General features: G+C 38.0%; 1 protein-coding gene across 4 annotated transcripts; it reads left to right on the plus strand.

The window, feature by feature from the left end:
* Positions 1 to 9: 9 nt before the first annotated feature.
* On the plus strand, positions 10 to 21,555 carry SLC25A40 (solute carrier family 25 member 40). 4 transcript variants are annotated; one of them, XR_014183357.1, is made up of 13 exons: positions 10 to 181; positions 965 to 1,091; positions 1,388 to 1,506; positions 3,426 to 3,485; positions 4,589 to 4,695; positions 6,648 to 6,715; positions 8,316 to 8,440; positions 9,713 to 9,886; positions 13,357 to 13,466; positions 13,770 to 13,851; positions 15,347 to 15,427; positions 20,993 to 21,214; positions 21,337 to 21,555. XR_014183357.1 is itself a non-coding variant. In XM_082045747.1 (12 exons), the coding sequence occupies exons 3-12, from the start codon at positions 1,413 to 1,415 to the stop codon at positions 21,035 to 21,037; spliced, it is 957 nt and encodes a 318-aa protein (XP_081901873.1). In that variant the 5' UTR covers positions 10 to 181; positions 965 to 1,091; positions 1,388 to 1,412; the 3' UTR covers positions 21,038 to 21,555. The 4 variants fall into 4 exon arrangements, 3 of the variants coding, with proteins under 3 accessions (XP_081901873.1, XP_081901872.1, XP_081901874.1); XM_082045747.1 differs by having other exon boundaries at positions 13,770 to 13,862; positions 20,993 to 21,555; XM_082045746.1 differs by having other exon boundaries at positions 20,993 to 21,555.
* Positions 21,556 to 22,941: the final 1,386 nt, after the last annotated feature.

Below are 22,941 nucleotides of genomic sequence, written 5' to 3' on the forward strand. Positions count from 1 at the left end.
GAAGGGAAAGGAGTCCCGGGGCAGAGGGGCTCCGCGGGGGAGGGAGATCAGTGGCCGTTACTACGGGAGACGGGGAGAGGGGCGACACCACCCCCTCACCGCGCCTCAGGGTCTGGTCAGGCCGCTGGGCGCCCCCTTCAGCAGAAATCCCGGGGAAGAGTCTCCGCCCGGCCCCGGCAAGGTGTGAGGGAGGCCTTCGGAGGAGCAGCCGCCTCGCCCCGCCCGCCCCGGGCGTTCCTCGCTCGAGGGCAGGTGGGACGGCGGGCCCGGGCCAGGCCGGGCCCGGGTCGCCGCCTGTGGCTGTGCTGGGGCTGGGCGCTGGGAGAGGCGGCTCAGAGGCCTGGCCGAGGACGCTCCACATCTTTATTACGGAGGGTTTGGCCTCCCGCCATCACAACTCGGTCGCGGCTTATAAACGGGTTATATATGATATTCTGGAAAGTAATTTTGTTATAAAATAAGTTTTAAAATAGATTAAAAAAAACCAAACAACCACCAGCCGAATTAGTAGTTAGCCTCTGAAAGGCGAGTATTGTCCTATGTAGCTGATCTTTCTTTTATTTAAAGCAGTGAAAACAGCAAAACATAATGTTCCTGTAGAGCAAATAAAAGGTTTACATCAATGTAACCTAATGAAACTGCACTTATGCAGAATGTGCATTTTGAAAGATATGCCTCTATTTAGGGATTTTATGTTCTGGAGTGTTTTTATTATTTTCTCCTGTCCTGGGTTGTTGCAGATACTGGGAATATATAAGCTCCTTATTTTTAGATACTGTGAGTATGTTCCTAAGGTATTGTAACCTTGTCTGTGCAGCTATACAGCAGGATTTGTTCAAGAAATTAATATTTAATGGTAGCATTAATAGCAGTTAGTCACTGCTCCTCACGTGAGGAGCTTGCCAGTGTGTATAGTCATGACTACTGGGCTGTGGCTGTTGGATCAACCTGGATTTTCTCACAGGAGTGACGGAAGCAAGAAGAGGGCTCAATGAATTATTCTGCTGTGCTACAGTTTATGGGCCGCAGGCTGGAAATTTGTATTTGTACAGATTATTTAAGTGTTCTTAAACCCTCTGTTGCAGCAAGAGGTAATACATACTAAATATTTAATGTGATTTACAAAAACTATAAACATTGTAATTCATGTAAGAAGGATTTGCAAGATTTATTGCCATTTAGAAAGCTTATACTATTTATAAAACATGGTGGAAATACTCTAATTTCAAAAAAAATACAGAGATGTTTGTATACAAGCAGAAAACTAATATTTATGTTATTGCTTCTAAAACATAATGTATTAATGAAATTTAAAAATATTTTTCCCTTTGATTTTTCTGCAAGTTTTGACAATAATGTTGCAGTATGTTTTTCTGTTCCTTGACAGGTTTTTCTTCTCCAGGAATAAAACCATGGCTGAAATGAGTGATAGCAACTTAAATGGAATCACCGTTACTCAGCAAGCAATAGCCTCTTGTTGTGGAGCTATAATTACATCATTGTTTGGTAAGGCAAATTGTCAAGCTTGCCACAGAGAATCTTTCCAAAATGATTACTCTTCAGTTTGATTCAGCATGATGTCTACATATATATGGTTTATAAATTTCCATTAGTATTTCAACAAGGATGTTTTTTAATCATTTTCTCATAATTTTTTGTATTTAAACAAATGTAGTTAATTGCAATCTTTTCTGTCCCTGATGATCTTTAAACATTTCTAAAAATAATTTTTATTAACTTTTCATTTCTATGTCTTTTTTCCTCTTGATGTAGTAATTAATTGATTTTTTTCTGCAAGAAACAAAATTAATAATACAAATTAATTTTCGTACTTCCTGCTGCTTAAAAATAGATTTTAAGTAAAAGTTTGCTTTAGAGTACAAGACACAAATCCTGAAAGACTGGCCATTTCAGTAGTAACATTAATTTATTCTGCTGTGATGTCTTATACTGTCAAAGCCTTTTATTGGGGGGCAGGGGTGCATCCCTAAACACTGCTTTTAAGGATAGCTTTTTGTTAGGCTTTTAAACTTCTGAATAGTCTATGGAATTTATCTTCTGCTTCATGTTCAGGCATCATGCTCAGTACCTCCTTCTCCATGCATAACCAAATTGGTTGGTTATATTCAGCACTTCATATCCCTTGGAGCTCTCCAAGCTCATTAGTTTCTACCTAGTATTTTGGTTACTTTTTGGCTTAAACTACCTTTTGGTTCTGACTTTTAACACTGATTATGCTGGAGGGAACTGTGTGATTTTCTATGCACTGTTTTTTCCCTCACCAAATTCCCAAATTTTTAAAAAATAGGATGTTACCAGGAACCTGTCAAATCCATAGGGATTTTAGCCTGTCTTCATACCATGTGTCCTGTGATGTTAAGTAATGTAGCAAGCAAAGCTACATCAGACCTGCGGAATTCCTAAGATGGATTCCAACTGGGTGTACATAGGATTCTAGTACAGTGTCAGGTGTTGGTATTCAAGACCTCAAGAGGTATAGGAGATTGGCTCCTTTCTGAAGTGGCAACTGAGAGACAAGGCAGAGTATGTGTGAGTGGCTAAAATGCTACTAGTTGCCAGATTTTAAGCAACTGAAATAAGCTGAAGGAGTTGCATTGAGATCTCCACGTTTGGCTAGGGAGATGTGAGCCAAGTATTTCAGCCTTGGCATCAACAGAGAGCTCAGTCGTGAGCCAGTTGCTGGTGTGTAGGAATGGGCTCAATGAGACACATGCTGGAGTGTTTGGCTTAGCCTCTAGCTGCTGCTTAGTAAGCAAGGTTGTAGGTCCTGTGTGATTTTTGTCAACTGCATAGGTGTTTTGGATACCTTAGAGACTCAGGTGGTACTAGCAGCTTCTGTGTAGGCAACTGAATCAAACCCTCAGTCAATATAATCCAGAGAGGCTGGTGCAGCTGACCAGCCACTGTAGTGTTCAGAATGTCTAGGCCTGTAGTAACTGTAAGGCCTGGAGTGGAAGCAAGAAAATGCTCACTAAACCTTCATGTACTTTTCAACAACTCTGAAGTTTTAGGTCTTGCCTATGCTTGACCCCAAAATCTGATCTCATATGTCTTGTGGTATGCCACTTATAAAAGGTTGGTGACAGGGCAAAATAGCACAAGTTCTAGCACTTTCAGACAAGATCACACAATGGTTTTTGCATGAGGTTTGTGTATCTCTAATATTTGTTGCCTGTGCAACTGTTAGGAATTAGAAAAGATAATGTGGTCACTTGCAAACCACACAGGATTTGCAGGTCTGCCTTTTTTTCTTTGTTTGATAACATTATAAAACAAGTCTGTTTTTTCTTCTCCGGGGGCAAAAAAAAAAAAAAAAGTTGTGTAAGTTCATGGTAAGGCGTCTGTACAGTTCTACATTTTCAGGGCATGCAGGGTGTTTCTAAATTACTTCTGTTTCATTTTAGTAACTCCTCTTGACGTTATCAAAACTCGACTGCAAGCCCAAAGCAATCCATTCTCCAAAGGTAAACAAATGTGTAAGTGTAATGGAGGACACAGTTTGCTTTTTGCTTGTTTCACAACAGTTGTGTTTGTTTCTTCAGTGTAAGTAGGGGGGGAAAAAAGGAACACAGCAACATACACTGAAATTACTAGAGAAAGAATGTGCCAGTGAACATGTACGGTGGAAAAAAAACAAAACGAACATAAATGCATACCATTTTAAACAGGCTTTTTTTCTGTCTGTCTTAGTATTTTCATTGTGGCAGAAAATACAGCTATTACTGAGTTGCATTAAAAAACCCCACTATTAATAAAAAACGAATATTTCATCAGAGGGCTTATGTGATCAGGATGCTATATCAAAGTTAATCTTCTCCAGAATCTTTTGAAAAAGAGCAGTAAGTCACTTCTCACTTGGGTTCTAAATAGATTGAGACATTGCACATTCAAAGATATGCTAATGTTTCCTACTATTTAGTTGTAATTGATAAATGAAAAAGGAAAGGAGATGACTGGTGTTCCATGTTGTATATGGAGATTAATTTTGCAGTCACACTTACTGTAAATCAGGAAAAGTATTCCTGCTTTCTAGCCTGTTTTTTCAGTAAATTCTAAACCCTTCAGAAATCTGAAAATGTGAACCATGGAGTATGTTTTTCTAATGGTGACAATGTTTTATCAAACAGGTTCAAAGTATGTGAAATAAAAAACAAGTAGGTAGGATGATCTAGTATAAATACCGTCTAACCTAAGATATAATACCTCCACTTGTAATGTGGATGCTGAGGCTACTTAATAAAAGATGTAAAACTCTGGAATATGTTCATCTAGTTACATACAGTAGTGACATTCAGGTTTTATATAGCTGTTAGCCTTTAGCAGATGGTAGTGTAATGTAAACGTCTCCTGGAGCCTGCGAACGCAATTTCACTTAGTCAGGCATTTTGAGGAAAACATTTGTTCCCTCTTCCCTTTTACCTAATTTGTCATTGAGTTTCCAACATTATTTTACCCCTGTGTCTAAACAGAGATAAATCTGTGTTGCTGTTATACCCAATTTGAAACTGCTGCTGAGGAAGAACAATCTTACAAGCATTAACTCTATTCTTACATACCATTTTATTAGGAAAGTGTTTTGTATACTCCAGTGGTCTTATGGATCATATATGTGTTTCTGAGAATGGGGACAGCAAAGCTTGTTATAAAAAACCTGGGCATTTCAAAGGGATGTTGGTAAGAACATTTTCCATTTACTTAAAACTGTATATTGAAAACATTTTTAAGTAGCATACTGTAAATTTATTGAGATTTTTTCAAGTTCTAGTAGAATCTGTTGTAATTTGAGAGGGTGTTTGTGTGGTTACACTGTCGTTTATTAATTATACCTTCTCCTTTCTACAAGAAAATACATATTATTTCCTTAGGATGAACAAGGGGGCAGCTGTGCATCTCTCCTCACAGGATAATGGTTCTATGATGTTATTTTCCCCACCTGAGCTATATTGCCAATAGTTGCTGGTTGCAGGTACTGAATTTCTGTACCTGCTTACAGCTTTTCTGTCTACAGATCTCCCAGTGTGCTCCTGAGCTGAACTAACAATGCAGACAATGTTTTAAAGTTAAGTTCATGTGTCAAGTTCTGGATCCATTGAAACTTGTAGGACTGGCATTTTAGCCCAACACTTGAAGCAGACTTGCTGTTGGACACTGTGGTGCTGCTTCATTTATCAAGATTTTGTTTGACTCTGCCATCAAATTACACTTATGATCAAGGATTTTTCAGAATTGAATATCTGAGAAGAATGAAATGTTCATACAGAAGGTTTCTTGAGCAGTTTTATACTGTTGTTTAGAAAAAAAAATGTCATAAGTTTGATTTTTCCCGTTAACTTCAACATACAATTTTTAGAAAGTCAGTTTTCTAATTGTCATGATTTTGTGCCCATTTTTTGCTGTGAAAAGGTGATTGATAAAGAAGAATGATTAGCATGTAATTGGATCTCCTTTCTTTAAAATAAAACAGTGCTGGACAACTGTGCAGTAAAGAATACTGTAGTGGACATTGTAGGTTTCCAGTGATAGGACTGTACAAATGTTTGCTGTATTTGCCCATATAGTTAGTAAGGTATATAAATATGCTGCTCAGTCACTGGATTTAGTTACATCCTTTCTCCATCCTTTTAGGTATACCTTTCTGTGTTGGAAATTCGTTGGAACTTCACTGTTTACTCTAGTTAGTACAGAGTATATATGGAGAAAACATAAGAGTATGGCATTTTCTGTCTTTTTTTCTTCTTAAGTGTCTTTTTTGTGAGATCATGTCAGGACCTTTTAGGGTTTCTTGATTCCCTCTCAAAGCTCTGTTTTTAAGGTCAGGCTTGTTTTAGTAAATTGTGTCTTTGTTTTCACCATGCAACTTTTTACTTCAGTGGATCTGTCCATTGAGGCTGCCTCCTCTGGAGCTATTTGCCTTTTTCTTCCTGTGAATCCTTTTTATGATCTGTCAGGTTCTGTATCTTTTGAGGTGCTGAGATAATGTCTGGTCTTAAGCATATTCTAATCCATCTAATCTCAACCTTTCCCCAAAATGTTTAAGAAAAGTACGTATCCTAATATTAGAGAGTTTGTCTTTTTGGTTGTGATTTCAGTTGAATGATCTTCAAGGTTTAGTGTTCCCCTCCTGTTGGTGGTCTGGGAATATATGGGACAGCTGTGTTATTAATTGTAAGCTTCTAAATACATAGTATAGTGTATATACATGGCACATATGTTGTCATATTGTTGTCAGAGAACGCAAGTATTGAAGAATCATTGAGAGTTAATTGCTATTTCATGCCTAGAACTTTTGTTATGTATTAAAAGTATTTTAAATACATTTCCACATGTCGTTCCTCTGCTGAAAATAACTTACTCATAGGGCTGTCAGTTACTGATAAAAACATACTACTTGGGTCCTTTAAAAATGGAAGGAAATTCTTGATTTCAAACACACAAATTGTTTTGTTCAGCTCAGTGGAACTATTTACGTGGCGTTAGCAATTACAAAATTGGGATCTTAGAATGATAAGCCATTTTAGAAACATACCATTTTAACACATTAATTTTGTGTTCTGCTGGCTAAAATATATCATTGAGTATAAAAGCTTTGTAGCTAATTATCACTCGTTGTCTGATTGTATTTTTAGGACGCATTTTTGAAAATTATCCAAATAGAGGGAATTAGATCTCTGTGGAGTGGACTTCCCCCAACACTGTAAGCTGATTGTTGTTTTTTTCTTGATAACGTGTTATTAATTATTGTTTAAAAATTTGCTCCATTATTTACACACATGAGTATGTTTTTTCTAAGTTATTTAATGATGTAATCAGTTAGATCAGAAACATCTAAAGGCAATATAATTTCTGCCAGAACTTGAGATTTCTCTTTGCAATTTGATACATTCTCAGTAGTTAGGCAGGAATATCAGACTTCATTCTGCCTTTTAGATGTGGTAACCTTACTGTAACCCTTCCTTTGACAGTATCATTGAATCACAGGGTTGAATGTGAATGCTGTTCTCTGGTTGATATTTGCTATCCTAACTTGTTACTAATGACTTGCAATAAGCAACACAGCTGTTTCTACAGACACTGTAGTTTTTCACCTCATTATCATGACTTTTTTTTTTTTTCTATCTAACTGAAATCTTCTTTATTCCAAAAAACTGTATTGTTTTTTTATCGTATACAATTTTGTCATGGAAAACAGATAATTCCTTTTCTCTCCACAACAGCAGTTTACATATTTAAACACTGTTATCAAATCCCCTCCTGGATTCCTCTTAAGGCTAAACAACACCAATCTGTTTTATCTTGTTATTCATATTAACCTAGTACAGATAGTAATTAAGTCCTCTGTGTCCTCCTCCATAAGCAATCTGAGAAAGTGGTCGAATCTAACCTGTATATTAAAGTTGTGTCTTGTAAGACATGAAGTGTTTTGTTACAGTTCTCTTGTTCCAAGTCAAAGAGCCCACTGGGAAAGCCCTGGCACACTTTTGATTTGCACACAGTGCTCCGTATAATAGGCACAAAAAAGCAAAGAATGGTGGAGCTCAGGCCTTGGTATGTAAGCTGCAGCAATATATAAACCTTGAGGATCTAACTGCACCAAGAGGTCTGTGTTTCAGCCATGACAGAGATTTTCTTCAACCCGTGTTCTGTACTGCTGCAGAGAAGAACCATCTTCTTGACTGGAGAGAGATACACAGGTTTAAAAAGAAGATCTAAACTACAACTTGTTGGTTTTCCAAGAGTCTTCACTGTTTTTTGGTAATGGTGATATGTGCTATATTGGCACAGACGTAACTCCTACACTGATTACAGATATCGCTGGTTTTCTTATAGTCTGTACTATGCTGGAATGGAAGAGGCTTATATTTACTCCTTCCATATTGTCTTTTAAGTAATAAGAATCATAAGCATTGATTAAGATAGAGAACATACTTTCCAATTGTAGCTGCTTCCATAATGTTTTGCTTGCTTGCTTGCTTCAAGTTCAGGTCTTTCAATTCCGTTCCTTTCTCAAAACAGTTCTGAAGCTGATATGAAATACGTTTTGAAGTAAATAACCCATCATAATTTTGCTTACAGTTTTTCCCAATGAAATTAAAAACTAGAAAACTGGGAAACCAGTGAATTTGAAACTCTGAACTAGAGGCAATGAATCAAAGCCATGGGATTAATACTTTTTCTTCATCCATAACTACACACAGCTGGAAATTTAACTTTTCCTTATTTAACCAAAACATGCATTCAAGATGGTTGACTCCTGTTTTTCTTTTATTGATTTAATTCCCTCTCTTATATCTTAGAATAATGGCACTTCCTGCCACAGTGATCTATTTTACCTGCTACGACCAACTGAGTGAAGCTCTGAAATCTAGACTAGGAAAGGATAATGAACATATTCCAGTTCTTGCAGGTTCCTTAAGCAGAGGTAAGTTGTCATCTGTTTAAATAGAAACTGAAATAAAATACCTGCATGCTGCTTTCTTGGCTTCATTTTGTTGATTTGTTTTGTTTTTAAAGTAAATTTGCCATGGCTTTAAATGAGGGATAGTATTACGTGGAGTGAGTTATAGGAAGGAACACTGTAATTACCCAGTATTTCTTGGGTAACATAACATTCTAAGCTCAAATAATGTGGTTTATTTTTGCTGTTACACTTTCAATACATTTGTAATTTGTCCAAATTTTATAGTTCTATACTTCTACTTCAATTTAAGTCTGTTCTGTGATGATTCTAATAATAAACATAATTATTTTCAATAATGGAAGCTACACAGGTAGTGACAAGGAAGATGAAAATTGAACTTGTACTGATTTTACAGCTGTATGATATAAAGGGACTGAATTTCTTTTTATATTTTCTTACTTTTGTTTATCCTTCTCCTCATCTAGTTTTGTAGAAGTGGGTGAGGTCACATATTTTGAGGCTTCCTTAGAAGGCTGAGGCTGTAGTTCCGTATTCTACTTGTGACAACTGTGATGGGGGACTGGAAGACCAGTAGAAAAATAATTGTTATTGTGTGGTGATGTGGCAAATTGATATTATTAGGCTGTTCCAGATTTAGAATTCACATGACAAAGAAACCTTCTACCAGCAAGAGGAAAAAACTGAAATGATTCGAGTCTGGTGTGTGTGTGATAGCAGCTTGTTAGTGATTGGTGACTCACTGATATTTCCAGGAGATGCAAGAGAGTTACTTTATCGGATACAGATTGCCTGCTAAATATTCTTGGTGGTTTGAAATAAGAATAGCAAACATGCTTAGAAGTCCATAAAAGCTTAACCTCTAACCATTTTCTTTTTCCTTAACAAAAAACCCACACAAACCTCAGGCTCAGTTTCTTCAAGTTACACTTAAAAATGGTAATTATTGAAAAGTAATCCTTGTAAGTACTTGAAATTATCAGCCTATTTATGTAATAAATCTAAAAATGAGGATTTTTATCATGTTACATGGATTACAACATGCCAGTATTGAAAAAAGGTAGGTAGCTTGTGTGCCCAGAAAATTTAGGTACTGTGAATAGATATGGTATTCTTATCTGGAAAGGAAATTAATTTTGGGAATTATTTCAAGGAAAATGGGAAAGTTGAAAGGAATCCAATATATAAAGCAAGGTGAGATCTGGCTTTAATGTTCAGGAAATATTACTATTAAATGCTGATTTTTAAAAAAGCTCACATTTTTATCATTTGCAGTTGGTTCAGTTACTGTAGTGAGCCCCCTGGAGCTGATCAGGACCAGAATGCAGTATCGCAGGTTGTCCTACAAGCAGTTGTACGCACGCATCAGCAGTGAAGTGGCTGTAGATGGATGGTTTTCCCTGTGGAGGGGATGGAGTTCTACTGTTCTGAGAGATGTACCTTTCTCAGGTAGGATTTATTTTCCATGCAAGTTTGTATTATGTCAGAAGATCTGTTTATGCGTAACTCTTTTAGACTTTTTTTTTTCTGTGGTTTTAGGTAATTTTATTAGTTAGCTGTAAGAATGACTGAGATTTACTTGGGTTTTTTTGAGTGTTTTTATTTATAAAATCTTTGAGGACCTGTTTTTTTTCTCCCCATTTGGTTTCTGGATACCAGCTAGGGTTCATTGTTACATTCCCTTTCTCTATACTGTTGCTTCTCATCTATAGAATTGTAGAACACCAGGTTGGAAGTGACTTCAAGGATCATCAGTCCAGCCTTTCTTGAAAAAAAAATAGCTTATGTAGCGACTGTTTTTTGAAGACTTTCAGTAAAAAATAGTCTGTGATAGGTGTAGTGGCTATTTCCTTATAGAGAAACATGCTATATCTTAGCGTCTGGTGCTTAATTTTGAAAACATGTCCAAAGAGAGAGTGACACAGTAGTGTCTTTGGGAATTTTTTTTAGCCAGATGAATGAAGTGAGAGCACCACTTGTTAGCAAAACTTCAAAGCTGACACTAGAAGAAAAGTCTTATACAAAGCATAACTTGTCCTGGGACTATTCTTTAAGATGACAAAGAGAGGAGATCACACTTTCTTCTTTCTTGTTACACCTCTGCTGTGTTGTAAGCTGCAGAGATAATTGGATGTGACAACTAAAGGACTGTTTTCATGTTAATGCCAGTGGTGAGAGCCCCTTTCTCTTTGAGGCACGTTGTTGTCAGAGCACTTGTGTATCATCAGGCATCAATTGTCCTTGAAGCAGTTTCTATCCTTTAGATAGTACCAGGAGTAGCACCTTTGAACACTTTGCGCTGACCAGAAAAATGCTTCAAACCTATTATTGGGGGCAGAGAACCCTTGAAGTATTTGACCTACTATCTTTGTTCTCCTACTCAATTCTTAAAATAATCTGTCATGCAATTTAATTTGTGATTCCCAGCAGTCTAGTGAACCAATCATTGGTTTGGACTCTTATGGGATTTCAGCACATTTAGGTGTGTACCTGGAATAAATTTTAAATTGGCTGTGAACCAACCCAGTGCCTGGTAAGTGGGGATGATTACGATATTTAGTTAAAAATTGCACTTAGAAGTTAAGTGAGTTAACAGAACTAAGTTATTTCAGCTGTTTTCTTTTCAGAATGAATAATACTCTGTTTTCTTTCACTTTGCTACTGGTAGATGTTTGAAGATTGTGGTTGGATTGTATTTCCTGCTTAAGGATCCTGTTACTTTATGAGAATTAATTTAGCCTTCTGTGATAGGCAAGCCTTCCAAACCAATGGAAACCTGCCTTCTCTAAGCCTAAAGATAACTGTCAGAATTCATCTGAACTTTTTGCCCAAAGTGCTTCCTGTTGAATATTCAATTTCCTTATTTTTCTTCTCTGCCAAATGCATCTTTCTCTCAGGCTGTTCTGCTAAGCTTTAAAAGGAAGCTCTGAAAGTCTTCATCCAATTCCTGTTGTCTGACTTCAAGTGGCAGCTCTTGTTCTCTTACTGATTTTTGTCTGCAGCAGTGTGGCAGGAGCTAGTGATCTTCTTTCCCTCTGCTGCTTGTCACAGTGTGGGAGTATCTGTGGAAGGCTGTGGAGGGAGTGCACAAGGAAGAGGGCACTAAGGTGGTATCTGTATGTTCTTCACAGCCCTTTTCAGATTCTTGCATCCATGCTTGCTGTTCCTCCAGTGGTCTAAAACATCCTTGTTGGGTTTAAGTTAGTCCCCACACTGCTCTGGCATTCACTTTGCACCTGTCGGGCACTTGTATGTGCCCAGCAGTTCGTAGGCATCATGGGGTGCTGGACAGGTAGAGGCACAGGTTACCACGCAGCTACTGCCTTATAGGTTAAGGACTATTGTTGAAGAGCCAGAAGTGAGCAGGCAATTAGATGCATGAGTAAAGGAAAATGAATTTAAAAAAAAGAAATAAAATCAAAATGAAATGACACAAAACTCAGACACAAAACTCAGGGTGTTTAATGCTGCTTAATACATTTTCCAAATGTGCTTTCTGATTATTTTCTCCATGAAGTTAAGATGTGCTCCCTTAATAACTTCAATCTTAGCTCTTCTGTTTGAATGATGCCCCAACAGCATCATAGCTTCTGGTATTCTTACAGCAGTCTGCACCTTTGCTGCAGTTTGCTTAAGTCAGCTCTTTCAAGAGGAATTAAAATCAGTGTAACAATTTGTATGGAGAAACCAGCTCCCCTGTGAAGAGTCAAGCAGCACAGAGTAACTCAAGCAGCACAGGGTGATTAGAATCCCACCGGATTACTAGCCCAATTATGAATGATGTGCTTCAAACATATTCCATGGCAGTTTAGCTAGACTGAATAAAACTGAAACTGTTAATGTTTATAAGCACAAGAATTGGGTTAACAATAACACCTGAATAATTCATTAAGCCATTTTGCAGAGAATATAAATGTCAAAGGTATACAGGGAAGGGAGTCATGCAGGTCCTTAAGCTAAGTTTTGGATTTAGGTAATTCATAGTAAATTAGGGTTTTGTACATTTCAATAGTAGATTTTCCTCAAACCCTGAGAATGCCTTCTGAGATACTGCCTACATTTACATTTGCAAAATGTTGGAGGCCAGATATATGTGCTGGCTATTTTCATGGCAAGAAAATCCTCTGGTATTTCTCTGCTGGCACAGCCTCCAGAACTCGGTGCAGAATGAGACATAGTTATCTTCCGGGATATGCAGCTGTTATTTGCAGTATTTATTTGACCAGCTGCCACAAGGAATCACTCTATAGTTCAGCCCATAGCATACAGTTTGAAGAGTTTGAGAGTGCAGAAAGAGTGCAGTTTAGTTTAGCAGATGAAAACAGAATCCAATGTTACTTCTAAAAGTTGTTCACCAGGCTTGCCTTTGAGAGTTCTCACAAAGGGAATCCCCCCTTAGTAATTCCAGAGAGCACAATTGCATTTCTTGGCTCTCTCAGAATTAGATTTTATACTCTGTCCCCCAGAAGAGTATGAGGCAGTCCTGAGCAACCTTTCCTTTTGTATGAAACATTTTTAGAGTTAGTGAGATCTGTGAAATCTGTGAAATATACCTTAAAATATAGCAAATAATTAGAAACCTACATTTTGATTTCTGTTAAATTGAATTTAAAAAAATCGGTTATGTGAGTTTCGTAGTGCTTGGGTTAGATTGCATTATGGAAGGAGTTACTTGATGGAAATGACAAAATTATTAGGCCAATTTGTATTGTATGAAGAAATTTGGAATATGGAGATACAGGGAACAAGGCAGTCTGTCTATGGATCATCACAGAGAACACTTCTACTTTGCTTTCAGCTTTTGTTTGGTTTTGCTCCTTTTGCCACAGTAGAATTCTTACATCTGTACTTGATAAAAGAGTTTCTGCATTTGACATACAAGTGTGTTGTAATGCAGGTTTATTGTTTTATAACCATAGCATTGTACTGGCATAATTATGAACGTTTCAAGAAGATGTTGTGCAAAGAAGTTGGTGTACATGAACCAACATTTTTTATTGCTTTTACTTCAGGAGTTGCATCTGGGTCTGTAAGTATGTTTTTGTTTCTAGTACTACTCTTTATTATTATCACTAATAAACTAAAAGAAGTATAATATTATTCTCTCAGAAATGCCGTATGTTTTGAGGTGCATCTAATTTAAATACACATGGCTTAGCATTCAAACTTATTAGGTATATCTGAGTAAATTAGTGTTCTGAAGTACAAGACTTATAATAATATCAGGCGCTTGGAATATCAAATCTAGTTTTAAATTGTGTGCACTTTAATTTTTTTAATTAAATTTTAATTGTTTGTGCTCTATGTTAAAAATTATTTCTTTTCCTGATAGATTGCAGCTGTCATAACTCAGCCATTTGATGTAGTGAAAACACATAGGCAGACTGAACTTTGGACGCGTGAGACCTCAGAAAGTAAGTTGCTAGTAAGGAGAAAAAAAACCTATAATGTTTGTAAAATTAAAACCTAGTGTTTGAGTATATAGACTTTTGGTAGGAATTTTAAATATTTGTCTCTTCTTCTAAAGTTTATCTAAAAATTATATCACTAAGGCCTTTTTTCTGTTGTGTCTGAAAACTTTCTTTTCCATTGCTTGGGAGGTGGACCAGTGAGGGACTTTCATTAACTTAAATAAATGTTAGATCATGGCTTTAAGATTACAGACCGGTAAAAAAGCTGAGCACCTGAACAGTTCCTGCTTAGAAACTAATCTGAAGGCCCTAGCTCAGAAAGATGTTATGGAAACTTAGCGCATGGCATGAGGTTTCATTCTCTCAGGTAAATTTTTTTTTTTCTGGTATAATTCTCAAAAAAAATTGTGTTTCATTGCTGAACAGACAAAGATCAAAAAAATCTTTAAATAGTTTGTGTTTCAATTCTTCCCTTGTGCTGATGACTGTAAGGATTCATTGCCAACACCACTTAGAATCACAAGTAGCACCATATATTTATTAGTTTGACATTAACTAGATTAATTTGTATTTAAAATTTCATTATGGTTATCTGTAATTTGTACTAGTTTAATTCTTTCCAAATCCAGTTGCTGTTAGAGTTGGACACTGACTCTGCATCTACATATTATGTCTCTGTGACTGCAAAAATATTTTGCAGCTTCCAGATGCTGTACGAAGTTCCTGCTGAATGTATTCCATGAAACTGTTTCAACTTCAGTTTAGAAAGAAAATTCTTAATCACTTTCATATTACAGATCAATGAAAACCACATGTGCAGAGTGAAATAGCACAAAAAAAATCCCTCAATTTAAAACAGTCACACATGGCTGCAATGCAGATCGCTTCTTGATGCTGCTGCAGCTGGATTGCTTGTGGTATCTGATCTAGCTCTACAAGGAACTGTGATCCATATCTCATAGACCTATACTTTCTTAAACAAACTTCTAAATTTTGGGAGGATTTGATATTTGTAAACTTAGATGTAAGGTGTAGTGTCCTAGCTTAATTGTTATATTCATTCTTATGATATCCATTCTCACAACTTACTTTTAGATTCAGTTTACCATAAAGGGCAGTTCTTGTTTAAAAATCTGAATTGCGACAATCTTTTAGCTACATATAGAAAGTGACGTGGAAAGGGACTGGCACATTTGACAGCGAGGTGACTTTTAAAAATTATTTCAGTTACTCTAGTAAGGAATATTGTCTCTGTTCATACATCTTACTCCAGGTGCTACTACAGGTTTTTCTGTATCATGCTATTTTAACTTGAGTATTTTATGAATTTTCATACTGTATGAATTTAACATCCTGTATAAATAGTATGGATAAAATTAACAAGGAATTAATTAAACCTAATAATTACATCTGAAGTAACTGCCTCTAATTTCTAAAAATATTTTTCTGTGGCATTGTGTATGTTCCTTAATTCACTGTTTCCTTATACTATCTTGAGTTCCACAGGGGGGCTGTCCATCGGCCTGGGCAGTTACGAGGAAAATCATCACTCAAAATGGGATTACTGGATTATTTGCTGGTAAATCTTTTGATAGCTTTCTAAAAAAAAACTCAGACCAGAGAGAAAGTTTTTGAATCAGTAACAAATTATTATAGATGTTAATATGCATAAATTATATAATATTTCCATCTCTGTGAACACTCAGTTATGGAATAGTTTGCATATATAAAGCAACAGACATGCATCCATCCCGAGAGAATTTTGGTGATCTCTTGACAGGTTACTGAGATACATGTCCCAGATGGACATGATTTATTCAAACAATACAGGGACTGGGCTTGACAGATATGGTTGTATTGGCAATTAAAAATGGTGGGAAAAGGTTCATTTCAGGAAATAGGTTTTTTCAAATTTAGATAATTTGTTGATTTCTTAAACTGTAATGCTTAGGGTTTTCAGGAAGAATTGGTACAAAGGAAATGAAATGTATTGTAGGTTTGGAAGCTGCAGTATGGAGGTTTTTCTAGGCTGAGAAAGTTTCTTAGATGCAGCTTTTAGTCCAGTGCTGAACTTTCCAAACCGTCAGTACTGTTGTAGCACCTATATTTAGGAATAACCATCCTAATTTTTATTCTTCATCTCATACTAGTTTCTATGTCAACTTTTTTTGTTCTTTCTGTCTCAGAAACAGACCTTAAGCTTCAGTGGTATTTTTCTGTCTCCCTTCTTAGTCTTTGAAGAAGATGCATTATTGAGAACCCAAAAATTCTGAATATGGAATAGATATTTTGAAGTAGAATTCACACAGTAAAATACTGTTAGTGGCCTATGGGACACTGGGCCCAGGATAGATCTCATCTACCCTATGATGCAGTCATTTCAAGTTGGACTTCAATGCAGTTTTTTTATAGAGGAATGGAAGATACGGCAATTCTATTAGTATTTGTTTGTTTGCTAGGTGGGAGTATTTTTGTCAAATACTGTATATAATATTTGAGACATTCAAGGTCAAGCAACAGCTATTCCCCAAGAATTTTTTCCTTACATTTTTTATTAAACTAGAAATGTTATTTAGAATATTTGTTAAATGTTTATGTTTAAACAAATGGAGAAATGCAATTTTGACAATTTAATGGTTGTGAATGAGTCAAAGAGTTTAAATTTTACTTGTATGTTATCTCATGTGTACTCACCTGAGTGCACACATCTTACGTGACTTCCTTACCCTCACTGCACCTATGGAGGGACCATTGCTGCCCAGCTGTGTCCAGTGTTCAGTACATCGGTACATAGTTTACTGTGTAGCTGGTGGTGTTTCAGTTCCGCTGAACCATTCAGTAAGACAGAATGTCACTGATAAGACTTCATTTAGCTGTGGACTTCCTTGATGTGTTTTCTTTTTCTTATTGCATGGACTGTCTTAAAGACTGTCTTTTGGATAGTTTTGGCAGATGTCACTTTTTATCCCTGAACCACGTGCAGTAGCTATTTATACTGCTGAGCAGCATAGATGTACTCCTGACCATCATAAGACAGCTTGGCCATTTAAACACTGCAGATTTATAGAACGGAAAAGAAATCCCCAGGAGTACCTTCTGGTCTCTTTTTCAAATCCTGGCAACTCTTTGAAACCAGTGAGCCCTACCTAATCATATGATGTAATTCTTGGTACTAACTCAAAACCTCCAGCAACAAAGCTGGTCATTTTTCCAAGAGGTCCAGGAGAAAGTAGTATTCCTCCTTATTTTCATCATTATGGCTCAATCGTAAGAGGACTTTCTGGCATCAAGGAGTGCTCATAGAGACCTCACAAGACTCATGAGCGTCTTTGCCATGGCATAAGTGGCTTTGTGAGCTGGCAAGTGTGACATGAGACAAGAAAAATGACATCATCCTGAAACTGAGGATTTCTTTTAATACATTAGATCTCTCAGGAAATGTTCCATTTCTGTAGTTACCAGAAAGGATTGACTCCCTTCTGAGATAATTACCAGTCTTTTCAGTAACTCATGGTGGATTTAGCCAAATCTCAGAATATTCTCTTGGAGAATGACATGGAAATTTTTTCACAGATTTGTAGGTTTTTGACAGCAGCTATCGTGGATGCTGCTAGCCTTATGCCAGAGATTTCTAATTGGCATGCTCTGTCAAGCAAAACAGGAGGAAAAAAGAAGAACTGTGTTTCCCAGGAATTGGATGTTCTTGCATTCTCATCCATTGTGTCCTAAGTAGCCATAGAATGCAACTTGTGTTTCTAGTTGCCAGTCTCCTAAGGAAACACAAAAGTGCTTTGATCGTTTAGCTGTATGCTGCTCTCCCCTCTGCAACTAGCAGATACTCTACCTGCATGCACAGGAACTTCTTCAATATCTAGACTGAATGTCTCTGTACCCGGCAGAACTTTGTGGTGAAAAACTGTGTGCCCAACTAGTTTTTAGGACAACCCGCAAGATGGAGCTGGAACAAGGATTGCTGTCATAATGGGAAGGTCTTGGCAGGAAAGCTCAGCATGCCTCAGGAATTCAGGTTTTAGTAGAAAAATTGCTTTTCTGTAAGAACATTATTGAAATGAAAAATTTATCATCTTTGATTCTTAAAGATTTTTGTAGAATTTTTAGGTCATTTGGTGTTGTATTAACTGTCCCTCAAGAAATACAACACTGCAGCTCAGTAGCAAAGCAGAGCCTTAGACCAGACCATTCTCAGACTTCTGCCTAAAGCAGTGAGAGTATCAGACTACAGCTGTTAGCATCTCTTCCATGGAGCTGTGAGCTTTCTGTCAGCAATCCTGAAGGTGCCATTGGAAGGTGCCTGTTATTCTTCTGATGGTTGCAGTTCCCTCTTTCTCCTAATTTCTTTCTCGTTTACATTAGAGTAGATCCTTACTAAGCATCACAACAGTTAGTGCTTGAGACACAAAGAACTCTACATCGTATGGCTTGTCCCTCTTCAGTCTCTCAATATGTTGTTCTTTCTCTGAGAGGCTACTTCAGGTGGAAATCCCGGTGCTCTGAATGAAGGGTATTTTTACAGTAGATTTGTCTATGCCTCATTATTTCATTGAGGAATGGAGGTGTCAGGGCACAGTTTAAATGGGGGAAGCCAAAAGTTTTCATCTGTGGGCTCAAAAGTAGTAGAATGGTGACTACAGAGCCATTTGAGAAAGATGCTGTTATGTTCCTTTGGCTCTTCTTGATGTGTATTATTGTACCTTAGAGAAATTCATACTTTATTTCTCACCTTCCAAAATACTTGTGCTTCACTGTGGTTCATCACCATTCTCGTCTGTCTTGAAAAACATCAGAGTTCTTAGCAAGAAGCCTGCAGTCATTTCAGCCTGTATAAAATGAAAGAGTATTTTTTCCTGGATTATGGTTTGGTATGAGGTTCCTAGTTCCTCCAGCCTTCCTATAACTCAACATTATTCTGCGCTTCAAATAAATGCATTTCATGGTGAATGCTTGTAAGTTTTGCTTCCCACTGCTCAGTCCACGATTCACATCCAAGTATATATGAATACCAAGGTTACTACTGAGTTATATTTTGGGAGTGCACATGTATGTTGTGCTGTGATTATCAGTTAATGGAATTCTTTGAGACCTGCCATCCACAAGTGCACTCACTGTCTACCTTCTCTCCCATTTATTTATTGTGGCTGAGTAGGAATTAAGAGGAAACTCAGGCAGTGCCAGGCATTTCCTACTCTTTACCTGCGTACGCACAAAGGCAGTCTGGGATTGCCACCACATGTGACAGGAACTGAGAGAATCAGAGTCTCCAGCCTCACATGACAGTGCAAATGGATATTCACAGTGTGAATCTTCAAGCTCGCTGCACATCCTCAGGAATTCTAATTACTGGTTCATATATTTTTGTGAAGAAGTGCTATCATTCGTTAAACAAAAGCAAGTATTTACCTGGGGGTGAAACTTTGCCTTTGTTGAATACCTACATTCAGGTAGTTCTATCAATAATTTACTAGCCCAGGTATCGCCAGACTAAAACAGTCTCGTGTCTTAACTAAACTGTTTTTAAAGTGTTCTGCTTTTGAATATTGTCCTTTCTGTGCATGGCAACTGGACACTGAAAATTCAACCTTGAATGTTTATAAAATGCTCATAGTCACAAAGTGCTCTTGATTTCCTGTGTGCCCCCCTCAGGATATCCATCTCCCTCAGCCTTCTTACTTCCCTGGTACCTGGTGTTCAGCTCCCGCCGTGCCCTTCTCCCCAGCTGTAGGGAAAGAGATTCCTGTGTCTTTCTGTCTTCAGCAAGCCTGCCTGATGGGTGAGGCTGCTCTTGCCCTGGTCTGTTGAATGGCTGGGAAAATACTCTGTTGTGGCCGTGCACAGACGTCCTTGGTCATGACACGTGTTGTCGTGTGTGTCTCTGGAAGCCTAAGGAGGAAAACACAACATACTGAGATTAAAATGGTATTGGGATAAAAACCTATGGTAGCTCATACTTACCTGAACAACAACGCAAGAGACATTGCAAACCCAGGATACTTACCAGTCTTGACAACACCGTGTTGGTTCATTGAGGTTCCTTGTGTGAATGGCTACACAGTTGGCTGAAGACTTGCAAGACTTGTGTTTGCTGACAGAGATTAAATTGCTTTACTTGCTGTACAGTGATGATGTAGCTGGGTAACAGATTTTGCGTAATTCAGAGCACTGATGCCAGCAGAATGCAAGACACCACTAAGTATCAACATTATTAGACATTTTGGGTGAAATTTACTTCATAGATTAGGTTACCTACATTTAGGTCTTGACACGTGAGTAACAGAGTGTAGATACATTCTCTTGATCAGCCTTTATCTCGGTTCAGTCGCCCACAGGTAGGTGAGATGACTTGGGGCTATTCTGCCTGATTCTTGCTGCTGTTGCAAAAGGACACAAGTTTTCCGTAGGTCATGCATCATATGTGCTAGGTCCATGCAGATTTCTTTGCGTTTCAAGTGGAAGTAGATGGCTGTGATAGACAAGAGGATTCAGCCTTATTTTTCCTACCTCTACGTAAGCTCAATCACTTTCCAAATGCTGACAAGATCACAGTGGATTGTAATGGGAGACATTTAACACCCAAATTCTATTGTGTATGCATGTGGCCAGGATCCTTCCATTTTAATAAACATGCTGTGGGCCTTAGGAGAGAGTGGCAGGGGACTCACGCATTTTGTTTGGCAGCTGGCTTGAAGGGCTGAGACACATACTTACGGCAGAGGGTACAGCTCAGCATGGTGCTCAAGCTCTTTCCTCCCTGCCTTCATCCATTTCAGCATTCAGGGCTTCTTGCACCTCTTCTTGTTCCACCTGAGAGGTCACAAGCCTCTGCCTGTCCCACATGAGCAGCAGGTTTGCACTGACCCTCTGGTGAGGGCACATTCTGCCCCCCAGGGCCTCCTCATCTCGGCAGAGACACAGGGGACTTGGGGCAGGCAGGGCCACACAGGATGAGCACATAGGATTATTACAGTGGTAATACGTACAGCCAGTAATTCTGGTATTTCGGACAGGTAGAACCTCAGTTCTACACTGATAGACTATGGCATCAAGATACTATGACCGCTAAATAGTACTACTGCAATTCGATCTGAAAATAAATGATAATGAACACTTTCCTTTCTTTCCTGGGCAGGTATTATTCCACGGCTGTCTAAAGTTGCTCCTGCATGTGCCATAATGATCAGCTCATATGAATACGGAAAGTCTTTCTTTTCTCATTTAAATGAAAAAATGAACCAACGTCCTTAATTCTCCATCATCTGATTATATGAAGTCAAAATACCAAATTTGTGCCAAATTTGAATCTGTCAAGGTGTTTTCTAGAAGTCCCAGTGAAATTCTGCCATTACATTTGGTAACTAAGTACAACTTCATTTTTAACCGTTTCACAAAGGATAAATTCACTTTTTTCTTAAGACTAAGAAAATATACATGACCCTTAAACTATCATTGAAGATTTTGTGACTTCTCTTGCAGCTAGAGAGAAAAACGAAAGAAGGAGAAAAAAAAAAAGGTGCTGACTGTTCTTCAGTGATAAGTAAAAAGGGAAAAAAATGAGGCTGGACAGAGCAATGAAGAATAACCACTGCCACTGTGTTCATTTGCAGTCTGACTAAACATTTTTGTTGGGTATTTAAAATGATGTTTAGAAAAGGTTTGGGGGTTCCAATTTTATGATTTGATTATTCCCCCATAAGGAGGTTGATACAGAATAAACTCAAACATTTATTCTTGCCTACCGCAATTTTGTGCATGTTTGTTATTTGCGACTCTATATTTTGTGTAAATGCATATTATAAAACAGTCTTCAGCTTCTTCATAGGTTTATTTAAAATGAAATATGCTTTAGTTCAAACAGGGAAAAAAGTACATAATGGTCATTAGAAACCCAGAGAGCACAGTGAATACATCGGTAGGTGCTGCAGGGGCTTTTTAGCCTATGGTAACACTCCAAGAAAGTAAAGCAGACACGGGCACTGAAGACAACTGTCTGTACGGGTGTGCTGGAGGAACACGGCCTCGCCTGGCTTTGGGAGGTGCAAACTGTCACAAAGCTCCACGCTGGGAGCATCCCCCACAGACAGTTGGTGTGGGATCACCTGGGTGTGAAGGCCAGCTTTGTCACAGGTGGGGCCGTGCCAGTCTGACTCAGCCATGTCACCTGGAGGGAGGAGCACGTTCAGTTCTGAGTACAGACACAGCTGTTCTCTGCTGGGGGGTACACTGCACACCCTGCTATGAATGCTTGCGGTGGCTCCCTTGCCCACAGGCACTTGACTTACTGTATCAGAGCTTCTTCTGCATGATCTTCATTTTATAAACTATTTTTAAATACCCTCACTACATCCTTTAATGCATTTTCAATTAAGTGGCTGAATTTTATTTTTTGCCTATTTTAATGAGGGCGTGGACTGGTACAAAAGCAACTCAGTAGTCAGGTCAATTAGGGCACTATTTTTCAGGTGTGCTTTACATAAGGAATGAACTTCAGTCCTAGTCTATGATGAAGAAGGTATGTATCCCAGCGTGTGTTTGGCCTTGGTGAAAATGTTTCATGCACTAGTTGTAAAGACGTTAGGTGCAGAGTTACAGCATACGGTGCAGGCAAGAGCTACTGCTGTAGGAGATATTTGACACTATTACACCAATGTGATTTTTCAGCATAATTTTACACTAGAAACTCAAAATAAGGCCTAAGAGAAAGAAAGTAACAGAGATTTTGGACCACATTGCAGGTGACAGAGCACTGGAACAGGCTGCCCAGGGGGGTTGTGGAGTCTCCTTCTCTGGAGACATTCAAGATCCACCTGGACATGTTCCTGTGCGACCTCATCTAGGTGTTCCTGCTGCAGCAGGGGGATTGGACTAGATGATCTCTTGAGGTCCCTTCCAATCCCAAACATACTGTGTGATACTGTGTGAAATGCAGCAATGAAACCAAAGTCTCACTGTCTGGCAAGAAAAGAATTTGCTATGAGGTCAGCAATACTGTGATTTGCTGAATGGTCTTATTTTATCATGTACAATTAAAAAAAGAGGCAAAAATGAGTAATTAGTGATGATACAAAATGTTTAATTTAC

The sequence above is a fragment of the Streptopelia decaocto genome (genome assembly GCF_964273445.1).
Source record: "Streptopelia decaocto genome assembly, chromosome: 2".
Lineage (NCBI taxonomy): Eukaryota > Metazoa > Chordata > Aves > Columbiformes > Columbidae > Streptopelia > Streptopelia decaocto.

Bases quoted from the DNA above. Each gene is read 5' to 3' on its own strand.
- SLC25A40 (XM_082045746.1), top strand. From the start codon at position 1,413: ATGGCTGAAATGAGTGATAGCAACTTAAATGGAATCACCGTTACTCAG. The intron at 4,696-6,647 runs GTAAGAACATTT...TTGTATTTTTAG, and splicing joins GGCATTTCAAAGGGATGTTG to GACGCATTTTTGAAAATTAT. The intron at 13,852-15,346 runs GTAAGTTGCTAG...TACTATCTTGAG, and splicing joins GACGCGTGAGACCTCAGAAA to TTCCACAGGGGGGCTGTCCA.